Below are 26259 nucleotides of genomic sequence, written 5' to 3' on the forward strand. Positions count from 1 at the left end.
ATTACTGACTAAGCTAAGTAGAGATTGTGAGTTTTTTTACAGTTTCTTCCCCGCAGAGCTGGAAGTGTTTAATAGAAGAATATGCTATTACAGAAAAAGTGTTCTTGTGTGTGTGTGTGTGTGTGTGTGTGTGTGTGTGTGTGTGTGTGTGTGTGTGTGTGTATATATATATATATATATATATATATATATATATATATATATATATATATAAATGTGTACTATATATATATATATATATATATATATATATATATATATAAATATATAAAGACATATATGTAAATGTATAACATATATATATATATATATATATATATATATATATATATATATATATATAGTGTACATTCATTTGAGCGTCCACACCAACCTTGAACGGGTGTAATGCCAAATCAGAATGTCGAATTTGAAAGTGGAGAATGGTCAGAATGTCATACAAAACACTGAATGTGACATTTCTGACCTTTCTACCACCTAAACAAGCGCTACCATGTATTTCAGAGGGCAAGGAATCATCAGTATAGTTTTATTTCCTTCTATGGTGGGATTTGTAGCATATTTTAGTCATTTTTTGTAATGCTCCTTCAGGCCAAAGACCTCTAGTTTTTTGTACTTATAAGATACTTTTTCAAAAACTTCTTTTAATCTTACTAAGTCTGTTCCTGTATGAGAAGGCATACCATTTTTTGAATGAAATGTATCTAACCATAGGTACCAACTACTATTGTCATTAATCCTGCCCTTTGTCCTCATTCTGGCATGTCATCCTTTATCATTGGTGTGACCTTCTTCTTTGTGTCGGTAGAGTTCTGTTGTTGTACTTCATTTTTGATTTTCCTGCTTCATCTGCCTCATCATTACACTCGGTCCAATGCTTAATTTAGCATGTCACTGAACAAGAATGAGTCTTCACAGTATTTATCAGTCTGTGCTTCCATACTTATCATGTTACTTTATACCTTACTATTCCGTCTGTGAAAGTTGTTTGTTGTCACCTTAAAATTCCCTTTCAGATATTTCAAGATTTCCATCACAGTCACTATTCTATACTCCATACCTATTGAAATGTCTTTCTTTTCTCATACAGATGGTACAGAATGATCACCTTCATCATCATCTGCCACCCTTTAAACTGACTCTTCCCCATCTCCATATCAAAATATAGCTTTTAAACGTTTACATTGTTGAAATGGAGTGTCACCAGTGGTCCCTGCAGTGACATCAGTACCAACTGTCATTTGTTGATCGGATATTTTCTTGCGTAGCCAGTCATCCCCTTGACTGGTTGCAAAGTTTTACTAGGTAACCATTTCAAATGCTGGGACCCACTTGAGTGAGTTGTGAAGTACGGAGACTGATTGGCTAAAAGAAGAGTCTTACATATACTAAGTCTGAGATGTCATTTTTCGCAATATTTCCTTTTCTTCGAGGTATGATAGTCTTGGAATTGGTACATATAAATTTGGAGGGTGTGGGAGTGCATGGGGCATGCCCCCTGCAAAAAGAAGTTTGAAGGAGAAGAGCAATTTTTGAGATTTGCTCTTCTCCTGTGTTGTCTGTCTTTTTTGCTCTTTGGCTTGTTGGCACTCAGAATTTTGAGTGCCAACATTTCAATAGGGGGCCATTTTACTACATTCATTTTCAGCCTTTCTTCATGAAATATCTATGCTTCTCTCCTAATTCTGCTATGCCATCAGTGCAGTCTGCCCCTTCATTATTTAATCCTTGTTCTGGCCTCATAGACCCCCTTCATGCACAATCTTAAGTGTTTAGTTTGAAACTTGGCTATTGTACTTTAAGTCTTGTCTCTAGCATACTACCATCTTCAGCCCTATTTTAGTTTTCCCTATATTGTTTTCACTGTGCTTTTCCTGTCTACCTTTGCCAACAATCAAGCCTCCCCTGTTAGCCTTGCTCATTCCTTCCCCCAAGAAAGGCTGTCATACAGGTATCCTCAGTGGTGGCTTGTGCTCTTGCTAGCAGAAATCATCATGGCAGTGAAGGCAGTATTTATTTAACCCTTTTCCCCTCTCTTAGGCAGGGGAGCAGATGATCAGCACCATCACTGGGGCCACAGTGCTGTCCCCAGTGTGGGTGCATGCTCCCTTTCACTCACGATGAGAACTACTCCCAAGGTGGCTTAGTAGCTGAATGCCTGCTCCTGAGATTGCATCTTACAATGCTGCCCTTCTTTTCATTGATTATAGCACTGGACACCCTAGATCACCCCCTACCTCAAGTCCCATCAAGCTTCCAAACTGCTAATCAAGCTCCCATTACTTGGGTTATAGTCTGGGCTTTTTATCCTTTGTATTAAAGATGGCTATTATTAATGTATCCATAACTGAATGCATTGTCTATTGCATATCATTTTGGCATCTAAGGAGTGCAGAGAATAAAATCTGCTCAGAAAGAAAATATCTGCCTGTATACTCGGGTACATTGGGAAGATGAATTCATAGATGCCTACTGCTCTGCATGCCAGAGGTTATGCCAAGGACATAGTAGCAGCAGTAGTGATGGATACATGATTCATAAACCAGATTGTTCACCTGGTACTCTTTTCTTATTTTGTTGCATATACAACTGAACAGCACACTGAGCATGAGCTCAGTGCATTGTTGGCTAGTTCTACCTGCTGAATACCAAGCTGCAGAAAAGATGAAGGACAGTGTCTTTCTACAAGGAGTCTGAAGAAGGAACCCGATACAACAGAGACTGTTAAGAGATAGAGAATCATATTACAGGCACAGGGGTGCACAACAGCTGTGTGTTCATGACATGCAAAAAACAGTGATCAACAAAACACATTAATAGTGGTGGCATGGATGCACAGGAATGTGCAGGCAGAGCAAGCTGTGAAAACTAAAAGTTACCATATGATTGCAGGCATTGGAAATAGTGAGGCTGAGCTGCATAGAATGGTACTGAAGTGCATGTAATAGTTGTGCACATGTGTACACTATGGGGTGTGCAGCATGTGCAGTTTGCAAAGCTGCACATGCAACACTGTACTGGACATCTAGCTAAGGGATAGCAACACTCTTTTTGAGTATGTTGCTGATCCTTGATGTAATCCCACCTCCATCTTAAACACATCTGTCACTCCCACCGCAGACCTCACCGCTGTCACACTACCCTCGTACATATCCTGTACCACTCTTACATACTTCTATGACACTCCCAACTTCCTCATACAGTACCACAACTCCTCTCTAGGCACCCTGTCATATGCTTTCTCTAAGTCCACAAAGACACAATGCAACTCCTTCTGACCTTCTCTCCTTCTCTGTACTTCTCCATCAACACTGTCAGAGCAAACATCACATCTGTAGTGCTCTTTCCTGGCATGAAACCATACTGCTGATCACTAATCATCACCTCCCCTCTTAACCTAGCTTCCACTCCTCTTTCCCATAACTTCATGCTGTGACTGATCAATTGAATCTCTCTGTAGTTACTACAGCTCTGCACATCACCTTTATTCTTACAAATCGGTACCAAAACACTTTTTCTCCATTCCTCAGGCATCCTCTCACTTTCCAAGATTTCATTAAACAATCTAGTTAAAAACTCCACTGCCATTTCACCTAAACACCTCCATGCTTATGTCATCTGGACCAACAGCCTTTCCATTCTTCATCCTCTTCATAGCTATCCTTACTTCCTCCTTGCTAATCCACTACACTTCATGATTCACTATCTGCACATCATCCAACATTCTCTCCCTCTCATTCTCTTCATTCATCAGCCCCTCAAAGTACTCTTTCCATCTGTTCAACACACTCTCCTCGCTTGTGAGTATGTTTCCCTCATTATCCTTTATCACCCTTACCTGCTGCACATCTTTACTAGCTCGGTCCCTCTGTCTAGCCAATCGGTACAGTTCTTTTTCTTCCTCCTAAGTGTCCAACCTTTCATACAACTCTTCATACGCCTTATCCTTGGCCTTCGTCACCTCTCTCTTTGCCATGCACCTCATCTCCTTATACTCCTGTCTACTTTCTTCATCTCTCCCAGTCCTGACAGTCCCACTTCTTCTTCGCCAACCTCTTTCTCTGTATACTCTCCTGTATTTCCTCATTCCACCACCAGGTCTCCTTGTCCTCCTTCCTCTTTCCAGATGTCACACCAAGCACCTTTCTAGCCATCTCCCTTACTAGCTCTGCTGTAGTTACCCAGCTATTCGGTAACTCTTCACTGCCACCCAGTGCCTGTCTTAACTCTTCCCTGAACTCCACCTCACAATTACCCTTTTTCAGTTTCCACCATTTGATCCTTGGTACTGCCCTCACACTCCTCCTTCACTTCTTGATCACCAGTGTCATCCTACAAACCACCATCCTATGGTGCCTAACTACACTTTCCGCTGCCACCACTTTACAGTCTCCAATCTCCTTCAGACTGGCCCTTCTACCTAAGATATAATCCACCTGTGTGCATCTTCCTCCACTCTTGTATGTCACCCTATGCTCCTCCCGCTTGTTAAAGTACGTATTCACCACAGCCATGTCCATCCTTTTCACAAAATCCACTACCATCTGACCTTCTGCATTCCTTTGCTTAACACCATACCTACCCATCACTTCCTCATCCCCTCTGTTCCCTTCAACAACATGCCCATTGAAATCTGCTCCAATCACTAGTCTCTCACCCTTGGGTATAGTCATCACCACTTCATCCAATTCACTCCAAAATTTTTCTTTCTCATCCATTGCACACCCAGCTTGTGGAGCATATGAACTAACAACATTCATCATTACACCATCAATTTCCAGCTTCATAAACTTCACTCTATCCGACAATCTCTTCACCTCCAAAACACTCTTAGCATACTATTCCTTCAAGATAATCCCTATACCATTTTTCCACCCATCCACACCATGATAAAAAATGTGAACCTGCCTCCGATACACATAGCCTTGCTCCCCTTAAATCTGGTCTCTTGCACACACAATATACTAACCTTCCTTCTGTCCATCCTGTCAGCTAGCTTTCTCCCTATACCAGTCATACTGCCAACATTCAAAGTTCCGACCCTCACTATCACAGTCCTAGCCTTTACCTGCCTTTGGGCATGCCTTCCCCCTCTTCTCCTCCTTCCGTCCCTTCATTACCCCTTATTCCAAGAGTTCGTCTAAAGACCAAAAAAGAAAAAAACAAAACTCATGTCAGTGATTCCCTTTTGCCCAAGATAACATTGGTTCCCTGTTCTTTTTCTACTACACAGGAGCAAATATTGCAAACTGTCACACCAAGTAGATCTCATCACTTAACCGAAAGGGTAACTGCTTACATCGTCAGTCTGTCATCCCTAAACCTGTCTTTATGGATGATGGGGTTCTAATTTTTTATAGGCACCATTTTTCAGCTAATGTTAGAGGTTCTGCAGAAAGCCAGGAAACCCACCACTCAACAGTTTTTCATAGCCATATAGAATAGATTCTCCTATTGGTGGCAAAGAAATGGACAAGACCCCAACCAATCAGAGTTACCTTCCATTCTGAAATATCTGTGTGAATGACTACTTACAGGTCTGGCCTACTCTTCCATCAATACCCACCTGTCAGCGATCTCCACCTGCTTATCTCTCACTCCCGCACTTATGTTCAGACCTGAGGTCAAGTTATTCCTTAAAAGGTCCTGCAACTTAGTCCACTTAGAAAACCCATTATCCCTACTTGGGACCTCAGCTTTGTGCTGGAGAAGCTTACCTTACCTCCTTTTGAACCAGCAACATCATCAAACTTCAAATTCTGTACTTTACGTGGAAAAACTATCCTTTTTTGGCTTCACTTCAGCTAGGAGAGTTTCAGAGCTTCTGGCACTTATGGCCTTTCCTCCTTTTCTTATTTTCCACAAAGACTTGATGACCCTCGGGACTAATCCTTCATTCATGCCAGAAGTACTGAATGAACTGTTTCTTGCTCAGGACATAAACCTACCTACCTCTTTGCTAACCCACAGAACTGGGGGGGATGGACACTGCATTCTCTGGGCATTCACAGGCAGCCAAGATTCTACTTAGACAAAAGAAATTCCATTCAAAACTCTTATCATCTCTAAACTGAACCAACCGGTATCTAAGCAAATCATTGCAAGCTGGAGTCATGGCATTTCCTTGTCCCATTGCCCCCAGTCTTACTCGGCGAGAACAGTAGCAGCCTCTGGAGCTTTCTACAAAAGAGTGGATAACAGGTCCATTCATGAGGTTGCCAGTTGGACATCTGTATACACTTTCACTAAATATTGCAAGATAGATGCCTTTTCCAGGTACAGAACTGCCTTCACCAGGTCAGTGCTATCTGGCCTTTTGGACGGTTGTATTGCCTTTTAACCAACCTCCCTTACTTTCCCTTTAGCTGTGGGAATCACCCATGTGTTAGGAATACTACAGCAGTGACTTCAACCAGAACATAGTACAGTTTTTTTATGAACTTACCATAATAGTAGATGTTCTTATCACTGCTGCAGTATTCCTTCCTACCCTCCTTCCATTCTATACTTTACTCATCTCCTTACTCAGTCTTTCTCCCTTAGTTCCTGTCTTTTGGGAAACACCCTAGAACCAATCAGGCTTTCTTACCATTTCATACTGTGCCCCTCCTAGCTGTCCAGTTTTCTGTCTCTGGAGTCTTCAGACCACTAGCTTGGAGATAGTCTGAGGAATTATGCTTGTCCATCCACTAATATACCCGTATGCTTGCAAACTTGAGGTCACACATCAGACGAATGATACTGGGAAGGTAAAGCTTTGCTACCAAGGTTGGACGACAGCAGTGATAACACGTGTTAGAAATACTGCAACAGTCATCAGTAGGACATATTTTGTTATGGTAAGTTCTTGCACAATTGTACTTTATGAATGAAAAATATCTTCCACAAAAACAAATACACTTACAAAGTACTAGTCAACTACATTCCAATGTAGAATAATCATCTATATTTATATCTATATATATGGTTCCCCTGCATTTTACCAAACATACGTTTGTCTGACAAACGCAGGGGTGTGATGTAATGTCGACTGTACGTATAGCCAAATGGTGGAAATGTCGATACAGGTAAGTGGGGTGGGAGGAGTAGAGTGTGAGTGTGTGTGTGTGAGAGAGAGTTAGGATGCGGGATTAATGAAGGATGGATGTTGTGTGTTTCTGTGTGAGTTTGTGTGTTTTAGCATATGGGTAAGGGTTAGGTTAGGGGATAGATGTAGTGTGTGTCTGTGCATGTTTGTGAATGCTTGTGTGCCTGTCTGTCTTATGTAGTGTCTGTTCTTCAGCTGATGACCAATCAAGTACCTAAAAACAGCAGCCAGTATCGTTACCTATCCTGTTTCAATCCTTATAAATAGGTCAATCCAGGAATCCCATGTTTCCTCTCTCTTGAAGGAGTCACACATTATCCCTCTGCACAAAGGAGGAAATTCAACAAACATAAATACCTTTAAACTTTTATAACAATCTAATCTCCCCTCGCCAAAATACTTGAAAAATGTATTCAAAAATGATTTCTAGACTATCTCCTAGAGGAAGAACACTTAACCGCTACACAACATGGCTTCCGTCCTTCCCTTAGTACTAGCACTGCTCTTCTAATCTATATAGATACTGTCAGTAAAGTTAGAGATAATGGCAAACTAATCTCTTCCTTATTTCTAGACTTATCTAAAGTCTTTGACAAAGTTTGTCACAGCAGACTTCTATTTCAAATGTCCTTACTAGGTCTGTCCCAGCCCACCCTCCTGTGGTTCAAAAGGTACCTGCCCAATAGGTATCAGTCAATCAAATGGTACTCCACACTTTGCTTCCCTCCCAGTCACCACCAGTGCACCACAAGCCTCTATCCTTGATCCCTTCCTCTTTTAACATTTTCACCAAAACCCTTTATACATCCACAAAACAGGTTGCCCCATTACAATATACAGATGATTCCACTGTCGTGCATATCTGACAACAATGCACACCTCCAGAAAATTACTCAGGAAGCTTTAACAGCCACTGAAACTTGGCTTCGTAACTCACACTCATACTCAACCCAAAAAAGACCAAACTGCAACTTTTTTTCCCCAAATCCCTCTCTCATGAAAAACAAAATTTTAAGTCCTATCTCTTGATAATACTACCATTGAAGTCACTTCTCATAGCAAATATTTAGGGGCAATTGTGGACAGTAATCTTGCATTCGACCTGCATGTATAGAATTGCACAAGAAAAAAATCATCAAAAATTAGGGATGCTTTACAGAGCCAAAACATTTTCACCAACGCAAATAAACTACACTTGCCAATACTTATCTCCTCCCCATACTTCTTTATGATGCTCCCATCCTTACTAATCTCTAGGTTTCAAAAAAATTTAAACTTGAACAGTGCGGTAACAAAGTTAACAAAGTTACTAAATTTGCAGCAAATAACCCTTACATAACTCATTACTGTATAGCACTAAAAGCCTAAAGTGGTTAGAACTGCCTCATCAACTAACATATACAGTTCCTTACCACCTATAAAATTATCTAGCATCCATCTGCCTGTTTAGCACTAAAAAATATTCTACACGACTATGTTCCAAGTCGGTCATTGCATCCAGTTACCAAAAACTTCTGCTGTCTACAAACCTATCAGATTAGTTGGGCATTGTCTGTACTTGTACAAGGTTGCTAAGGCCTGGAACTCTTTACCTGTATCCATCAGGTCAGTACCTTCCCTCTAACCTTTCCAACCCCTCTGAAAGACTTCCTAGCTAAAACTTGGTTCTTTTCTTACTTACAACCAGGATAAACTATATCCGTAAATGTGAAGAAGTACCTTTTCATTCTTTATACCTTCTTACTCTTCCTTCTTCACTTAATTCCTTATTTCTGTCTTATTCTGTTCCCTGACTTTCTGTCTAAACATATCATAAACCTTTTTTCCCTCACTTTGTATTGCAATTCCCATTTGTACTAGACTAACTTACCTTTAATTTCTCTACTGTCTAAAATTTCAATAAATATTAAATGATTGTTATAAAACTTGTATCAATTCTTAACCAGTGTTTTTATATTATATCTAATTTGTTATAATTATTTAAACTGCAGATGTTTTTGTTTAATTTTTAAAGATTGTAAAATTATTATTCTTAAATGTTTTGTAATAGTTTCAAGCTTTTCTCCCTGGGCCTCCCCTGAAAATGGGCATCTGTATACTCTGACTTTCCTGGTAAACAAATGTCAAAAAATAAAATTGTATGCCCCCCACACACCCCCTACTTAAATATTCTAACCTCGAGATCACACACCATTGGAGAAAAGGGCAAAGGTCATCACTGGTGGCCAAGTGGTTATTTTCCCAGAGGAGAAATTTGCCATTCCGGGAGACATTCTTTTGAACCTTCAGTGTTGTCATCTCGCTGTTAGGATGATCACGTTTTCAGAAACTCGAAATTCATATGGTCGAGACCATATGATCGAGTTTCCAAAAAACTTGAACATCAAAAAAAACCACAAAAGTCTACCTTTTTTACATTTTTGATGCACCCACTACACCCCCTGCAGTGGTATATATACCATTTCTGAGATTGCAGTACAGTGAGGAAAAGAGCCCTCCACACCTCCCCTAACTTTATATTCTCACTCCAGGGTCGCACTACAGTGGGGAACAGGGCATATATCTGCCAGTGCTGTTTTTCGGTCAAATGAGTTTTTGGTCATATGGGTTTTCGGTCAAATGGGTTTTCAGTCATTTGGTCTCAGTCAAATGGGTTCGGTCATATGTAGTGAACCCATATATATATATATATATATATATATATATATATATATATATATACATACACATACGGATCCCTATCAGTTCCCCGAAGTTTCAAAACTCGGAAGACCATATGTCGAAGTTTTGAAACTCCAAAACAAAAAACAAGAAAACAAAACAACTTACCTGTATGTTTTTGCAGAGGGGCAACCCCCCCTGCAGCCCCACACCCCCTGCTACTTAAGTATACCAACTCTGAGTTTGCACTACAGTGAGGAAAATGGCAAATCCCAAGTTCCTTGCTATACAGCAATCCCAATACAAAATGTTTGGAGTTTCAGAACTTTGGCAATATGGTCTTCCAAGTTTTGAAACTTCGGGGAACTGATAGGGATCCATATATACATATGTGTGTGTGTGTGTGTGTGTTTGTTTTTGTATATGTGTATATGTAGTGCTGCCTCCCTCATTGTGAAATGTTGTACAGTAATATTTTGGTCAAAATCACCAGACACACTGCCACTGGTTTAGCCAGGAAAAGTAAAATCCTTTCTAGGGATACAGAGTCATATAAAAATAAGTATGCATACCTTATAAAACTGTTCATTCAGGAGTTACCAGAGAGAATAACTTTGTTAATCAGGGTGAATATGACTCAGCAGTGGACTATGATAATTTACATCCAGTTTTTGAAGAGACTGTTTTTTCACCATTAGTACCAGAATGAGAGTCGAATAATCAAGATGGAGAGAATGAAGACGGTAATATAGACAGTAGGTCAGCTGGACAAAATAACTTAATTTTTTTACTCTCAGTTTCAAAACAATTGGATGATGAACAGGAGAACAATAACTCAAGGAAGAGGTCAGGGAGAGGGAGAGAAACACCTATTCTGTTTTCAAACTTAGTGATTGTGAACTGACATTGTCACATATGACTGCATTAGAAAAAGGGAATTGGTTTCTTCCTGCTCATTGATCAAAACTAGTAGGTGCATTAATAGACATTAAGCATTAGACATTTTACAAATAAATCTGAAATATGTTTTTCATGAAGCTAAACTGGTTGATAAAAGGGAAGATTGTTTAGAGGGAACTTTCTACCCACATTCAGTACCAACTTTGCAAACAGTCTTAAATGTTTGTGAAAGGGATGTTCATTTACTTTTTTAAAAATGAATCCAGTAATAAGTGGTTCAGTGTAACCCAAATGGAATTTAAAGTGTTACAAGATTTAAGTAGCAGTAGTAAGTTGTATATTATGAAAGCTGACAAAGACAATGGGTTAGTGGTAATGTTCCACAACAAATATGTTTCAAAAATGGAAGAACATCTTTCTAATATAACATGTTATAGAACTATCACAAACATTGATCTGTTGAGACAATTTAGTCTTATAGACTGTCAGTTATTGGATTTATTGGAGCAGGAAATGTATTACTTGGAGGAATATTTTTTTTTTTCGATTAGAGCATCCGACTATTGGTAAAAATGTTTGGGTTAGCTAAGTTACGCAAGAACGTGAGTGAGACCTCTTTTAGACCAATTGTTTCTGCTAAAAAAGGTAAAACTGAATTCTTGTCTGTGTGTCTGGATAGGGTTTCGAATCCCTTCATTCAGGACACAGAATTTTTCATTTGTGACTCTTGGAATTTTTTAAATGAGTTGTTTAAATACAAATTTACAGGTAATGAGAAGTTTTTGGTCACAGTTATAGATTGTAAATTTTGTAGATTTATTAGTAGTGGGATACATGTTACTGTGAAATATAATCAACAGGATTTTTTTCATTGTGATTATTATAATTGTAAATAAAATAATATAGTTGATTTGGCTACATGTGCTTCATGTAAGTATTTTTAATGAGAAAAAACTAGCAGAAGGTTTTCTAACAGGAATGGTGAACACAAACAATCTATTAATAATAAAGATAAAACAATGAGCTGGGCAAAAACAAAGCAATCTGTATAGATTTTCATAAATTAGATTTTTTTTTGTGTTAGAACAAGTTGATGCCTGTTTGGGTTTAGCAAACGTTTAAGCCAAAATTAGGGACATTTGTGCGGTATGTTGATAAGAGATCCAACATTCCTACTTATCTGTTCTCCATTGTAACTTTCCCAAATCATGCAAGCCTGTACATATTCATAACACGCATGCATTGAAACAGTACCAGCAGCTGTAAGAGTGATACCATACTCCGCACAGGGCACTTAAATAATGTACTGACAGAGAACAATTATATGTCTTATTCAAGCAATGATAAAAATGGTAGGGACCACATTGAGCTCAGTTTTACTCTTAATCTCCCCATTTCACAATGCGTAACATTCACACCATGCTTACAAAGGCGCACCTCCACTCCTTAAAAATGTGCAGCCACTTACACCGACACAACGTACCAGTCTGCTTTGAGGCTTATCCCACCTCTCTGCAAAACACTGATGTAAAGGCTTTGGCACACAAAAATGGCTGATGTTTAAGCTCAGGACTCCCATCCCTACCCAGTGGAGCTAGTCCACTGCAGTGTCCTCCTCAGCAGGGCAGCAAGCAGGTGTCAGTACAAATTTGCTCCATAGTTCTTTTACACCACACACACACAACAATAGATGGTTAATGTGGGCAAATCTGTTTGTTCAGTGTCACTACACTTGTCTCCAAACCCAGTGTTTGACACCTGCTACTCATCACTTTCTCAGCATTGGTCAGTTCATGGCTGCAAATCTTGCTGTTCATTACATTTCATTAGCAGACACACATACACACACACACACACATACACACACACACACACACACACACACACACACACACACACACACACACACGTCTTGGTGAACAGTGGGGCTTTAACTCCCTCTCCCATAAACAGGGCTGCAATGGCTAAGAGGTGCAAAAACTATTGCCAGATGTCAGGTCGGCACGCCCCACAAATGTCACAGCAAACCCACTGCATTAACACCACTATCCCCCAAGTAAACCTTCAAGCCAGTGTCAGTCCAGTTTTGCTCCACAGTTCTGCTTTTCCATATATGCACAGTAGAGCAGAAATTCTAGGAAGGGGATGAGAGAGATAAAATATCACATGTTCTGTTTATAACCTCAGTGATTTTGAACTGACACCGCCCCACTTTAATATATTAAATAAAAGACTTACATTTATTCCTGCTCAGTGAGCAAATCTGGTACATTGATAGATATTAGATTTTTGCATGGAAATTAAATTTAAAATATGTTTTGCATGAAGCTAAATTGGTTAATATAAGGGAATATTGTTTAGTGGGAAAGAAAAGTACTTCAGCTCGCATTTGGTACCAACTTTGCAAACATTTTTAAGTGCTTGTGAAAATCCAGTAATATGTGGTTCATTATAGCACAAATGGAATTTAAAGCATTACAAGATCTAAATAACAATAGTGAGTTGCATATTATGAATGCTGACAAAAGCAATAGGTTAGTGGTAAATGACCAAGGTAAATATGTTTCAAAAATGAAAGAACATCTTTCTAATATAACATTATAGAGCTATCTCTAAAACTGGTCTGTTAAGACAATTTAGACTTATAGATTATCAGTTATTGGATTTATTGCAGCCAAAATGTATTACTATGGAGGAATACATTTTTTTCTTATAGAAGATCCAACAATTGGTAAAATGTTTGGGATACCCAAGTTACACAAGAATGAGAGTGATCCCCCTTTTAGACCAATTGTTTCTGATAAAACGAGTAAAACTGAATTCTTGTTTATGTATCTAGATGGGGTTTTGAATCTCTTGGTTTAGGACACAGAATATTTTATTTGTGAGTCTTGGCTTTTTTAAATGAGTCGTTTAAATACAAATTTATAGGTAATGAGAAGTCTTTGGTCACATTGGATATGGAATCGCTGTACACCAGTGTAGTCCATCAAGTAGACATTGAATTCATTAGGCCATATTTAGGTAAATATGCTAAATTTGAAAATGTTAAAATTAATTTTGTGTGTTTATTATTAGAACTAGTTTTACATTTTTTTCATGTTTGATAGTGTTGTATTTCACCAACTTCAGGGTGTGGCTATGGGTGCCCATATGGCACAGGCATATGCCAGCCTCGTTTTAAGTTGGTGTTAGAAAGAAGTCATTTCAGACAGTGTCACTATAAATCTGTTTTATTGAGGATTTATTTTTCATTGGAATGGAACTCATGAAAAGCTTGACATCTTTTTTGAAGTATTAATTGAAGTATAGATTTTTCTTAATCTTACCATTTGTAGTAAGGGCGATGTACATTTTTTAGATTTAGTTTTAACCCTAGATATATATCACAAATGTTTTCACTCTAACATTTTTTAGAAAAGAAACATTCACCAATAATTATTTAGACTTCACTTAGCTTTGTGAAGTTTAACATCATTTGTGGTCAAACTGTTAGGATCTATGGGATTATTAGTGAGGATGATAAGTTCAGAAGTGAATGTAAAGTGCTAAAGAATTTATTTTTAGCAAAATTATCCAGGTGACAAAATTGATGTAATCATTAAATAAGTGTCTAGTAATAGGTATAACAAATTCCCTGCTATAATAAAATCAGGTTTTGTACCCAGTGATGCACATAAACACACAGATAGTGATATTAGTGCATCATTTCTGTTACTTATTAGTCATGATGGTTTTGCTTTTAAGTCAATATTGGTGGACAATTGGAAAATATTAAAAGGTAATCGTAATTAAAGTAACACCATAGGCTCAAGTCCAAAGTTTTATCTTAAATAGATGGAGACACTGAAATCTTTTTTTGAAAGGCACACAGGTAACCTTTCTAAAGAAAATGAGGTTAAATTTGAAGATTGCAAATTTTGACTTATTAATAGTTGGATAAGTGTTATTTTGAAACATAATCAACAGGGGATTTTCCTTATGGTTACAATTGTTGCTCAAGGATGTATAATATGTAATATCTGTGTTTATGTGTGTGTGTGTATACACACATATATGTATGTATGTATTTATGTATGTGTGTATAGTCCGTGGAGTTTACCATATGAATGCACTTAATGCCATTTTATTGTTCTAAACTGATCTGATAGCCTCGCCTACTTACTGGTAGTTAGTCGAAAGTGCTTTTAAACTCCTGAGTTTATTATTTTGCCCTTTTTCCTTAATTGAATTAGTTTCAGTAACAGCAGTAAACTAATGATGTTTCATGAGGCCAAAACATATTATTTACTTGATGTCAGCATAGTCGCTGTATATCTAGGTTTATGTAATAAACCTCCCTAGTCTCACTTTATGTGGCCTGAGGCAATGCTGCCTTCCTGCTGTGATTACATTCCCCACTTCATATTAATTTTCACTAGCTTCACACACACAGTCTCTCTTCAACAAAGATTCACACTGGCATAGCAGGTAGTGTTGTAGCCCCACAACAAGAGGTTCTGTGGTTCGATTCTCCATTGGGGTGCCTTCTTTGCAGAGTTAGCATGTCCTCCCTGTGTTTGCGTGGGTTTCTTCCGAGTGTTCCAATTTCCTCCCACATTCCAAAGACATGCAATAGGTGGATTGGATACTCTTAATTGGCCATAGGCATGTGATTGTGTGGTGTGGAAGAACTACTGCGACAGGGCTAGCCACCCTGCGGTGTAAACCTTGGCTCTAGATGATTGTGACTGTTGAAGTGACACCCCGACCCCATGTATAAAAATGGGAAAAAGGGGCTGTGGATGGATGGATTTGCACATTTGTGGTATCCCTCCCATCATAGGCTTAGCTTGTGTTAGTTTACAACCTGTAACATTTGTACTGTTTTTGTATGCAAGACTATTGTCAGTGGACCTATCTCTGTCTACATTATACCTAATGTCTAATGTTTCTTTGTACTGTATTAACATTCTGTGAATTATTTTCTACATATTTTGATTATAGTTGATTATAGATAGAATAATATCTTGCTCGTACTTAATGATTAAGTAAATTCAGTATACCATCAAGAACCAGACAGCCCATACAGTTGCATATTTTTCCACTCTCCCTAGACATCTCTGCATAGGTCTTTATGCAACAGGCATTGGTCCAAGACTCCCTTAATGGAGGCTCACTGATTCCCGTGGTGGGAACTCCCCTTTGCTGTTTTATAGGGATTACTACCATGGCAACTAGGACTTATGACACATGTTACTGACAACCTCTTATAATGTCTCTGTTTTGACAGCATTTAGATGGAACAAATTGAAATGCAGTAGAGAGTCGATTATCTGAACCACCCTTCCAAAGTTTTCGGGTAGGAAAAATCATAAAGTCTGAGTATGTAAACATTATACGTATTTCCTTGAGCATGTTTTTTGAGCTTGTAGCCAGCTCATGTGTGAAAAAATATTCTTTATTGCCAACTGGAATTACTGAATGGTTGAAAACTGTATTCCTGTGTGCAGAAAAAGTAACATTTTTAAGTTTTTTATCCGCTTCAATGATATGAGTTTTTATCCGAACAGTTTGATTATCAGAACTACCCTAGGTCCCAATTAGTTCACATAATCGACTCTCTACTGTAGAAGTTAGTTATCTCTTTCCTCATTTAACCCTGTTTGATTCACTGTCATAGAATGCTGCATTTTATCTTAACCTAGCATACAGAGCCCTCATTTCTCTCTCTGAGCAGACTTACAATTGATGTGTCACTAGAAAGTTGAAAGCATCCTGTCATAGAAAGGATACAGGGTATTTGCTCAGGTTCAGCCAGATTATCCTGACTAGCTGCAGTTATAGTTCCTACAGTGTATTACTTAAGGATATAATATGACTGATCATTACATATTTTTCAGTACTTATTGCCCCATCTAAGCATGGCAAATAGCATATGCTTTTTACATCGCAGATACATTCATGTACTGATATTTATGCATAGCCAGGGAGAAGATTTATATAAAGTTCATATCAATTAGGCACTAGTGTAATACCACACATAAGCTATAACCTGTTAGCTATCAATACGAGTAAATATGTAGAACAGTCAGACACCCTTTATAGGGGGTGCCAGCCCGTTCACCAGTCCACAGGACATCAAAGGCAGATAGAAAGAGTATTTCCAGCAGCTTCTGAATGAAGAAAACCCAGCAGAAGCTGTACTGCCCCAGAAACAGCCTACTATGAGAGAAGAAAACCAGCTTACCCTAGGAGAAGTAAGAATGGCACTAAAAAAATGAAGTTAGGGGAAGCAGCAGGCTCCGATGAGGTCACAGCAGATATGATAAAGATGCTGAATGAGATAGGGGAGAAATGGCTCCTGAGGTAATCATAACAGTGTGGAGAGAAAGGTGTATCCCAGATTACTGGAGAATAAGCATACTCATGTTAGTGTACAAGAACAAAAGGGACATCCACAACTGTTGACAGTACAGAGGAATCAAACTCCTATCACATTCCATGAAAGTTTTAGAGAGGGTGATTGATAAACGGATACACAGAGTAGTAGAATGTAAGATGGGATGTGAGCAGTTCAGATTCAGATCAGGATGCAGCACAACTGGCCCAATGTTTGTAGTGACACAGATAGTTGTAGAAGCGACAGAGGAAAGAGTCCAACTGGGCATTCCTAGACTTGGAAAAAGCATATGACAAGGTCCCAAGAAAGCTGATCTGGACAGTACTGCAGTGGTGTGAAGTCCCAGAAACATTGGTAGAATTAGTGCAGGCTATGTACAAGGACCCAATGACTCACATATGAACAATGTTCGGCCTCACGGAGGGGTTTTCAGTGGGAGTGGGTGTACACCAGGGTTCAGCTCTGAGCTCACTGCTGTTCATACTGGTGATGGACGACATTAGCAAACAGGCTGAAGGGCACAGATCAGCAAAGTTGCTGTATGCAGATGATGTGGCATTACAGACAGACTCTGAGCAAGAACTCCAGCAAAGTATAGAGGAATAGAATACAAAATGGAAGGCAAATGGGATGAAACCAAGCACAGATAAGACAGAAATAATGGCAGCAAACTTGGGAAATTAGAAGAAACTGAGATAGAAGGGAAGATAGTGGAACAAGTAAATAGGTCTAGTTGAACAACTCAGTTATTGTGTGTATGAGAGCAGCTAAATACTGTTATCTTTTTTTTGCTTTTACTGTTATGGTTCTATGACCGTTTAGTTTTTTTTTTTTTTTTTTGTGTGTTGTGTTTTTGTTGTGCTTAGATTTGATGTTCATCGTGTTACCCTGCTGCAGTCATCACACTTGGGTTATCCTGTCGTCAGGCGATCCTGCAGTCGGCCTGAATTCCAAAGTCTTGGTCCGGCGTCAGTTGCTGTCGCTTCTTCCCTGATGTCAGCGCGCCAGGGGTATATAGAAGGCATCCGATGCCATTTTCTTCAGTCTTTCTTGCCGCGCGTTGCCCAAAACAGAAGCAGTTCACAAGTGCCAGTCAGCCGACTCCTGAGATTTTCGAAGTCGAATTTCAGATCCGAAGTCTTCAATAAAGCTAAGTACCCCGTTGGGGAAACTTTTCTTGCCTCAGACCGATGTCAGAAAAAGTTAACAATTGTATTTCTTGTGGGAAGCAAATACCTCGTAAGGATTTTCATTCTTATTGTATACCTTGCCTAGGCCCTGACCACGACGTCACTGGTTTTCGGTTTTGTGCTAGGTTCAATAAGTGAACTATAAAGCGACACTTTGATTTCGCACGACACTACTTGGGTAGGAAATTTAATAACACTATGCCATCGGAGCAAATGACTACCGGCGTGCACAAAAAATGCAAAGATAAGGACAGGCAGCCTAGATCCAAGCCAGACTCCGAGGCCTCGGCTGGGCCAGTCGCCGGTTCTCCGGTTTTCAGTGAGGTGCCTACGCAGTCCCTGGCTACCACAGAATTGGAACCCCAGACCGCTTCGGATTCTCTGGTGGAGAGTTCTAGGCCGACGCAGCCATTTTCTTTAGGCCCTACCGACGACACTGCAGTAGGAGAAGCCAGTGCTGCAGAAACACCTTCGGTTTCTGAAGGTGTCTTCAGACCGACTACTCTCACCATAAAATCTTATGCTAAGCTTAAGACTCCTCTAAAACCAAGAAAGACTGCACTTCAGTCTCCAGTTCAAGGCCCCATGCCTAAGAAACAGATGCTCAAAATGGCTGAAGATTTGATTTCTTTAATCAGGGGTTCCCAACCCCCACCCGACAAAAGGCCTAGACGAGAGGAGGATTATGCCTCCTCTGATCAAGTGTCTATTTCCTCAGGCTCCTCTGAGGAACAAGATTACTCCTTTCCCCCTTATAAAGATTCTGATGCTGAGGATTCCATTCCCTCAGCTTCTCCCCCTGAAGACTATTCCTTTGGGGAAACCTTACATACCATGAGGGAACATTTCCACTGGGAAGGTCAAGACTACTCCGACTCAAGGAAACGGCTCAGAGAGTTTCTTTTACTCCCCCAGCACAGACCACTTGCTATCCCCCCAGTTTTAGACATTGTGGATGATGTTTACTTAGAATCTAGTCTAAATCTAGATTCTCTGCCTCCTGCTCCAGCCAAACCAGATAGATACTATAGAGTGCCTGACTCACACAAATTCCTTTATAAAAGCCCTGTTGCTGACCCAGAGACTATCTCCCAGGGTCTCAAAGGGGCTAAGGCTTCCATGGCTAAAAATCCTGTACCCTCTAAAAGGGACTCCAGAGCACTAGATAGGTGGGGGAAGAAGGTTTCCACCTCAGCCACTCTAGCTATGAGAGCACTAAATTGTCAATTTCACATGCTTAAATGCCAGCAATTCCTAATGTCTCAAATAAAACAAAAGATGAGCACACCCCCTCAACAGTCTGAATTGAAGGAAATGCAGGCTCTGTTGCATGCAGCTGAACAGGTGGGCAAACATACTTTACAATGTGGATTTGATTCCTTGGAAGGTTCCTGTAGAGCAGCTGTTACTAGGTCTGTTATACGTAGGCATGCTTGGTTAAAGGAACAAACTCTGCCTGATCATGTTAAAGCAAAGTTACTAGATGCACCCTTACAGCTGGATGTCCTATTTGGGGTTAAAGCAGAAGAAGTCTTAAAGAAAATGGAGGATAAGGCAAAATCTATGCAGACGGTCAAAGATTTCTTACAGGTTCAGCCCCCACGCTTCAGCAGAAATTGGCCAACAAAAAACTGGTCCTTTCCAGCTACTGATAGACCACAGAGGGGTAAATACAGACGCCCAAGGGGCAGAGGACAAGCACAAACCCATTACAAACCTCGACAATGGGGCACTGCAACACAGAAGGGAGGAGAAGACAGGTCCCAAACTAATAGAAGGCAAGCACAATGACTTAAACCTCAAATCGCCAAGCAAAACTCTCTTGGCAGCTCCCTTGGGAGGAAAATTAGCACTTTTTTCAGACAACTGGCGCATCATCACAAAGGACAAATGGGTCCTAGACATTATTTCACAAGGATACAGATTCCATTTCCACACCTTGCCAACGATAAAAGGAATGCCAAACCTGCCACAAAATCAATGGGCAGAGGCACAAAAACAAATTACAGCTCTCATGGACATGAGAGCCATTCAACTGGTACCTACACAGGATCAAGGCCAAGGATTTTACTCAAGGCTCTTTCTAGTCCCCAGAAAGGACAATGCTTGGAGACCCATTCTGGACCTTTCAATTCTAAACACCTTCTTACAAGTACCCAAATTCAAGATGCTAACACTACAGCAGCTTCTTCCCATGTTGGGCAAGAAAGCATGGCTAGTAACATTGGACCTCAAGGAGGCATACCTGCATGTCCCTATCAGACAAAATTGGAGAAGATACCTCCATTTCATTGCAGGTTCAACCCATTACCAATTCTCTGCACTGCCCTTTGGCTTATCCACTGCGCCCAGGGTCTTCACAAAATGCCTGGCACCTGTAATTGCATACTGCAGACAAAGAGGAATTCAAATATACCCATACCTGGACGACTGCCTCATCCAAGCAGAAAGCAAGGACATTCTCTTACAACATCTGGCTTTTGTAAAACACCTTCTAAGTTGCCTAGGGTACACAGTAAACGAAAATAAATAAAAACTAGTACCCTCACAAAATATGACATTCTGGGGTGCCAGCTTGAATACAACGGCCCAGATGGCTTATCTGATGCCAGACAAACAACTACAACTGACTCAATACTTCAAAACAATGGCAACAAAGACCCAACTCCCTGCAAGAAAAATTCTGCAGACCTTGGGCTTCATGGCATCTTGCATACTACTAATACCATTTGCAGAACTGCATATGAGGAAATTACAATGGTACCTAAAAAGCGTATGGACTCAACACAGCCACAGCTTGGACACAATGATATCTCTCATTCCCTGCCTTCAACAAGAGTTTCTATGGTGGTCACAGGCATGTCACCTCAACAAGGGTCAGCCTTTCACCTTACTCCCAGCCAGGCAAACTGTGACAACAGATGCATCGGACTATGCCTGGGGGGCACACATGGCAGGACGGTGCGTTCAAGGCATATGGACTGCGGATCAAAGGAATATGCACATCAATCAAAAAGAAATGCTAGCTGTACAGAATGCCCTGACAGCCTTCAAGGACCTCTTACATCCAGGACAGCTTACAATAAGGACGGACAACACCACTGTAATGTGGTACATAAACAAACAAGGGGGTACACACTCCTACCCTGTATGCAGGCAAGCAATGACCTTGTGGAACACAGCACTGGCTTACCAAGTTCAACTACAAGCTCAATTCCTTCCAGAAAAAAAGAACACATTGGCAGACGATCTAAGCAGAAACATCATGGATCCCCACGAGTGGAAACTGGATCCACAAGTATTTGCAATGATAACTCAAAAATGGGGGCACCCAGACTTAGACCTGTTTGCCAGCCCCCAAAACTATCAGCTAACAAAATTTTGTACAAGGACATTTCACCATCAAGCTTGGAAAGTGGACACACTCTCATTCAGTTGGAAAAACCTGATAGTATATGCCTTCCCTCCATTGCCCCTTCTCACAAAGGTGCTGCTGAAAGTCATGATGGAGAGACCCAGAATGATACTCATTGCCCCAGACTGGCCACGCCAGCACTGGTACCCACTATTAAGGAATTTGACCCAGGGCCCACCATGGATTTTACCACAAATTACTCATCTGCTCACACAGCAGGACAGTCAGATTCTACACAGCCAGCTCAAAACCTTAAATTTGGCTGCATGGCAAATCACCTAAGCAACCAGCCAGCTCCCCTTTCTCAAGCTGTTATGGATGTTATTCTGGAAGCCAGGAGGCCCAGCACCAGGAAGGCCTACTCAGACAAATGGAAAAGGTTTTGTGCCTGGAACCAAGCTAACGGCCAAAATACCCTTCAGCCAGACATACCTCAGATTCTACAGTATTTAACTGAGATGTTACACAAAGGACTTTCTTTTTCATCTATTGAAATCCATGCCTCAGCTATTTCAGCTCACTACAACACGGATCCTCCCTTATTTTCACATCCGCTTCTAAGGCAGTTTCTCAGAGGGGCCAAAAACATTAGGTCCCCCAGGAGAGCACCTACACCAACCTGGGACCTCAATTTTGTTCTGGAAAAACTTACGCTACCTCCTTTTGAACCAGCTTTCTCAGCTGACTTAAAGTTTATATCATGGAAAACTGCCCTGCTGCTAGCAATAACTTCAGCCAGAAGAGTCTCAGAGCTTCAGGCACTAATGGCAGTAGAGCCTTTCCTCATTTTTCATCAAGATAGAGTTTCTCTATGAACTGTGGTATCCAGTGTGGCTCTAAATCAAACCATCCATTTACCCACCCTCTTTCCAAATCCACAGAACAAAGGAGAAAGACTCCTGCACTCCTTGGACATTCACAGGCAACTACGTTACTACTTGGATAAAACTAAGGTTTTCAGAAAATCTGACCAGCTCTTTGTATCCTATGCTACAGCTTCACAAGGAAAGGCTATCTCAAAACAGACCATTTCCAAATGGATAGGACATTGCATTTGTTTTTGCTACACCCACCATGGAAAACCAGTTCCTGCTAGCATAAGGCCCCACTCTACCAGGGCAGCAGCTACATCTACAGCCTTCCTCAGGGGGGTGCCAACCAAGGATATTTTGGAAGCTGCAACTTGGAGTTCAGTACACACCTTCACCAAACACTATCACTTACCACTTTACTCTAAGACTAGAGCTGGCTTCGCCACTGCAGTTTTGCAGGGCCTTCTAGCCTCCTCTAACCCTGTTTGACTCCACCTCCCATCCTTAGCTTTGGGATTCTACCCAAGTGTGATAACTGCAGCAGGGTAACATGATGAACATAGTACAGTTTTGTACCTACCATAAATGTAGATGTTCGAGTGTATACCCTGCTGCAGTCCAGGTTACCCTCCCTCCATCCCCTCTGACCTAACTAAAACCTTTCAATGCCTTAAAATCTGATACTACCTTGTGGTGTGTTTGCTTATAGTTGGAGGGATGTTTTGTTTGTGCTAAACTTTTATTATTGGTACTATCTACTGACCACCATTTTGGGGGGGCACCTGACATCTAGGGCAAGAAAAACTGAAGAAAATGGCGTTGGATGCCTCCTATATACCCCTGGCGTGCTGACGTCAGGGAAGAAGCGACAGCAACTGACGCCGGACCAAGACTTTGGAATTCAGGTCAACTGCGGGACTACCTGACGACAGGATAACCCAAGTGTGATGACTGCAGCAGGGTATACACTCGAACATCTACATTTATGGTAGGTACAAAACTGTACTTTTTATAAGATACACAATTTTTCCTGCTTTTCTTGTAGTGTTCTCTGTAAATTTCAGGTGGCAGTTTTATATTCCTATTGCAGTTAGATATGTTTTATGGTATGTGGGAGTGTGTTATTAAGTTTGTCTTTATGAAACTGTCATTTTTCTGAAAGGAAATTAGTGGCTTTAGACCAAGCAAGTGTTCTCAAGTTTGAGCGCAGTAGTTTTGGGAATGAAATCTAAAAACAAAAGCTGTATACTTACTAATGCTGGTAACTAAATGAGGCTTCACTTTTGAGTGTTATTTAAATATATTTTTGTGAGGAAACAAACATAAGGGCCACTTGAAAATTAGGCATTTGCTGTCTTAGTAAAATTATGTAAAGTCAGATTTCTTTAATTAAATTTATAAGAATATGTTTGCACTTCTGAAAAGTTTTTTTTGCTAATTTCTGAAACTAATAGATAAATACAGGGACTGTAATTGAACATATACATTTGTTTTTCTTTTTTGTGAATGTTATAACTTCCAACCTGTAGGCCAGTTCTTTTGTGGAAATAAGCGCTGTGAAGAAAAAGAAGGACTGAAGAGCTGGGAAGTAAATTTTGCCTATGTTGAGCATGGTGAAAAGCGGAATGCTTTAGTGAAGCTAAGTAAGTCATGGATCTCATCACACTATTTCAGATACATCGTATGCTTGTTTATGCTTTAATTTAAAACCACTGTTTCTGATGTTATAAGTTCAGTCTGTTTTTCAAAAACTTTCATGACTAATGTGGTAGCAGTCTCTAGATGAAAAAGTGTCATATTTTATGAGGATGAGATCGAATTCAGTGATTATTAAACAAAAAAAAAAAGGAATGAAAACAGGAATGGGCAAGAACATAGAACTAAAATGTATTCTGAACTGAGTAAATCCACAGAGTCATGGAAACAACTCTATATGGTAGGAATTTTGATGTGCTTTTAATTGCAGGAATGAATTACATTACTGGGAAGGGGTCAGAGCAGCAGCAGCAGTCATATCGAAAGAATATGGGGAGGGTGTATCTTGGGCAAATAAAACATACATAACATGCATGAGGACATGCATATATGCTCGTGCTGACATGCTGTGGGCAAAGTGTACTTGGCATCTTGAGTACAGCAAATGGTTGAATAGTTGGTACATAGGTTGCTATGACTTCAGTGGGGCAGCATAGTGACTCTGTGATAAGACCTCTGCCTCACTGCTTCAGTATATAGTGTTTGTTTCAGTCCTGAAGTCTAGTCACTGTGTGAAGCTGTGCAAAAGAAAGACAAAGAAAATATGCTCATGGTTAAGGCAAAAGGAACAGGTCAGCAGAAGATTGGAAACGTAGCCTGAGCAAAAATTGTCTGAACTAGTGGCATTGAGGGAAAGGCAGTGTCTTGATACAGTGTCATACCTGAAACGTACTCAGAGGACCATGACCGAGATACACATGTACCATGGCAAACAAATGAAGAAAGAGTAGGGTAGACAAAAAAGGAAAGTTGGAAAACATAAGGATCATGTAAGTGAGAATAATCTCTGTACACTGGTAACTGGAAATGGCAGGGCTAACTCTTAGAGGGTTTATACCTAATCCATCCTGTTAGAGATGGAAAATGGTAAGAACATGATAACGTGTCTTCAGAATGGGGGGGGGCAAGAGAGAGATGGTGGTCTGTAATAATGCTAGATAACAGAGGAACACCTTCACTAAATCCATATCAAGGAGCAAGACCTTTCTTGGTACCTTACAGGGGGTGGGTTTGTACTGAGAAAGAAAAGTCTTAGATTTTGTATTCTCTTATGGGAAGACGAACTAAGATCTGGTTGTGAGTAGCCATCTGGAAATGAGGGATAACCAAACATTGTCATTCACCATCTGTTTGAATACAGGTCTGAGCCAAATAAAATTGATTGTAGACTTCAGGATGGAAGCACCCCCCCTTGAATGAATGCTGTGTTATTGAAACTTAAAATGCTGCAGTTAGTTAAAATTACACTTGCAGGTTGTCAGTGTGTTAGCATATTGGTTCATGTTTTAACATGGGCGTTTTCCTTTGTTTTGAGTTCATTGGGCTCTAAGGAAAAAAATAAAAGATGAGTTTCATGTTTTTTTTTACACATTTTTCTTTTGCTCCAAATTTGTGTGACTGCAGCGGCAGTGTTGTGGGGAAGTGCTAGTTATTAGTGAGGGTGCAGACCTCCTACAGAAACAGTTATTTTTTAGTGTTTTACCCAGGATATTTAAGACTTTACAAACAACATTTGTCATGTTTTGTGTCTTGAGTAGGGGAGATGTTTTGTTTCATAGCAGATTCCTTCAAGAGGTCAGACATTGACAAAATAAAACTGTGGATAATAAGAGTTGTAACTAAAAGAAATGAAGTCTGGGTAAAAAAATTACTGAGCTTATGTAAAAACTGCCATCGCAGTAACAGCAAATTCATGTATTAACCTAATACGCTAACTGGCAGAAGGAAAAAACACACTGAAGTTGTTAAATGTGATTACCTGAAAGAGTAAGAGATAAAAGTGATGTTTAAAATGTAGAGGATGAATTAGGAGGAAGATTGGAAATATATTATGGAAAACAAAGGTCTAGATCAGAAACTTAGGAAAACAAAGGCATGAGTAGAGGGAAAGAACATTCCTTAAGAAAGGTAGATAACATTGTTTGCAGATGCATAAGGAAGCTAAAAACAATGGGAAGCTGGACAGAAAAAAATGGTTAAATAGCATGGCTGCAGCATTGATACTGCCACTAAACATTCAAGAAAAAAAAACAAAAGTTGTTTGCCAAAACCAGTAA

General features: G+C 40.0%; 1 protein-coding gene across 2 annotated transcripts in view; it reads left to right on the forward strand.

The window, feature by feature from the left end:
- Nucleotides 1-26259, forward strand: part of LOC122789315 (protein FRA10AC1 homolog) — a 768378-nt gene that overhangs the window by 597925 nt on the left and 144194 nt on the right. For both annotated transcript variants that reach the window (XM_044056666.1, XM_044056665.1), the window contains exon 9: nt 23977-24090. In XM_044056666.1, the coding sequence (XP_043912601.1) occupies nt 23977-24090 (114 nt within the window). The remainder of the gene's footprint in view (nt 1-23976; nt 24091-26259) is intronic.

This window comes from Protopterus annectens, chromosome 14.part0 (assembly GCF_019279795.1).
Source record: "Protopterus annectens isolate FY-2018-M chromosome 14.part0, PAN1.0, whole genome shotgun sequence".
NCBI classification, from domain to species: Eukaryota; Metazoa; Chordata; order Ceratodontiformes; family Protopteridae; genus Protopterus; species Protopterus annectens.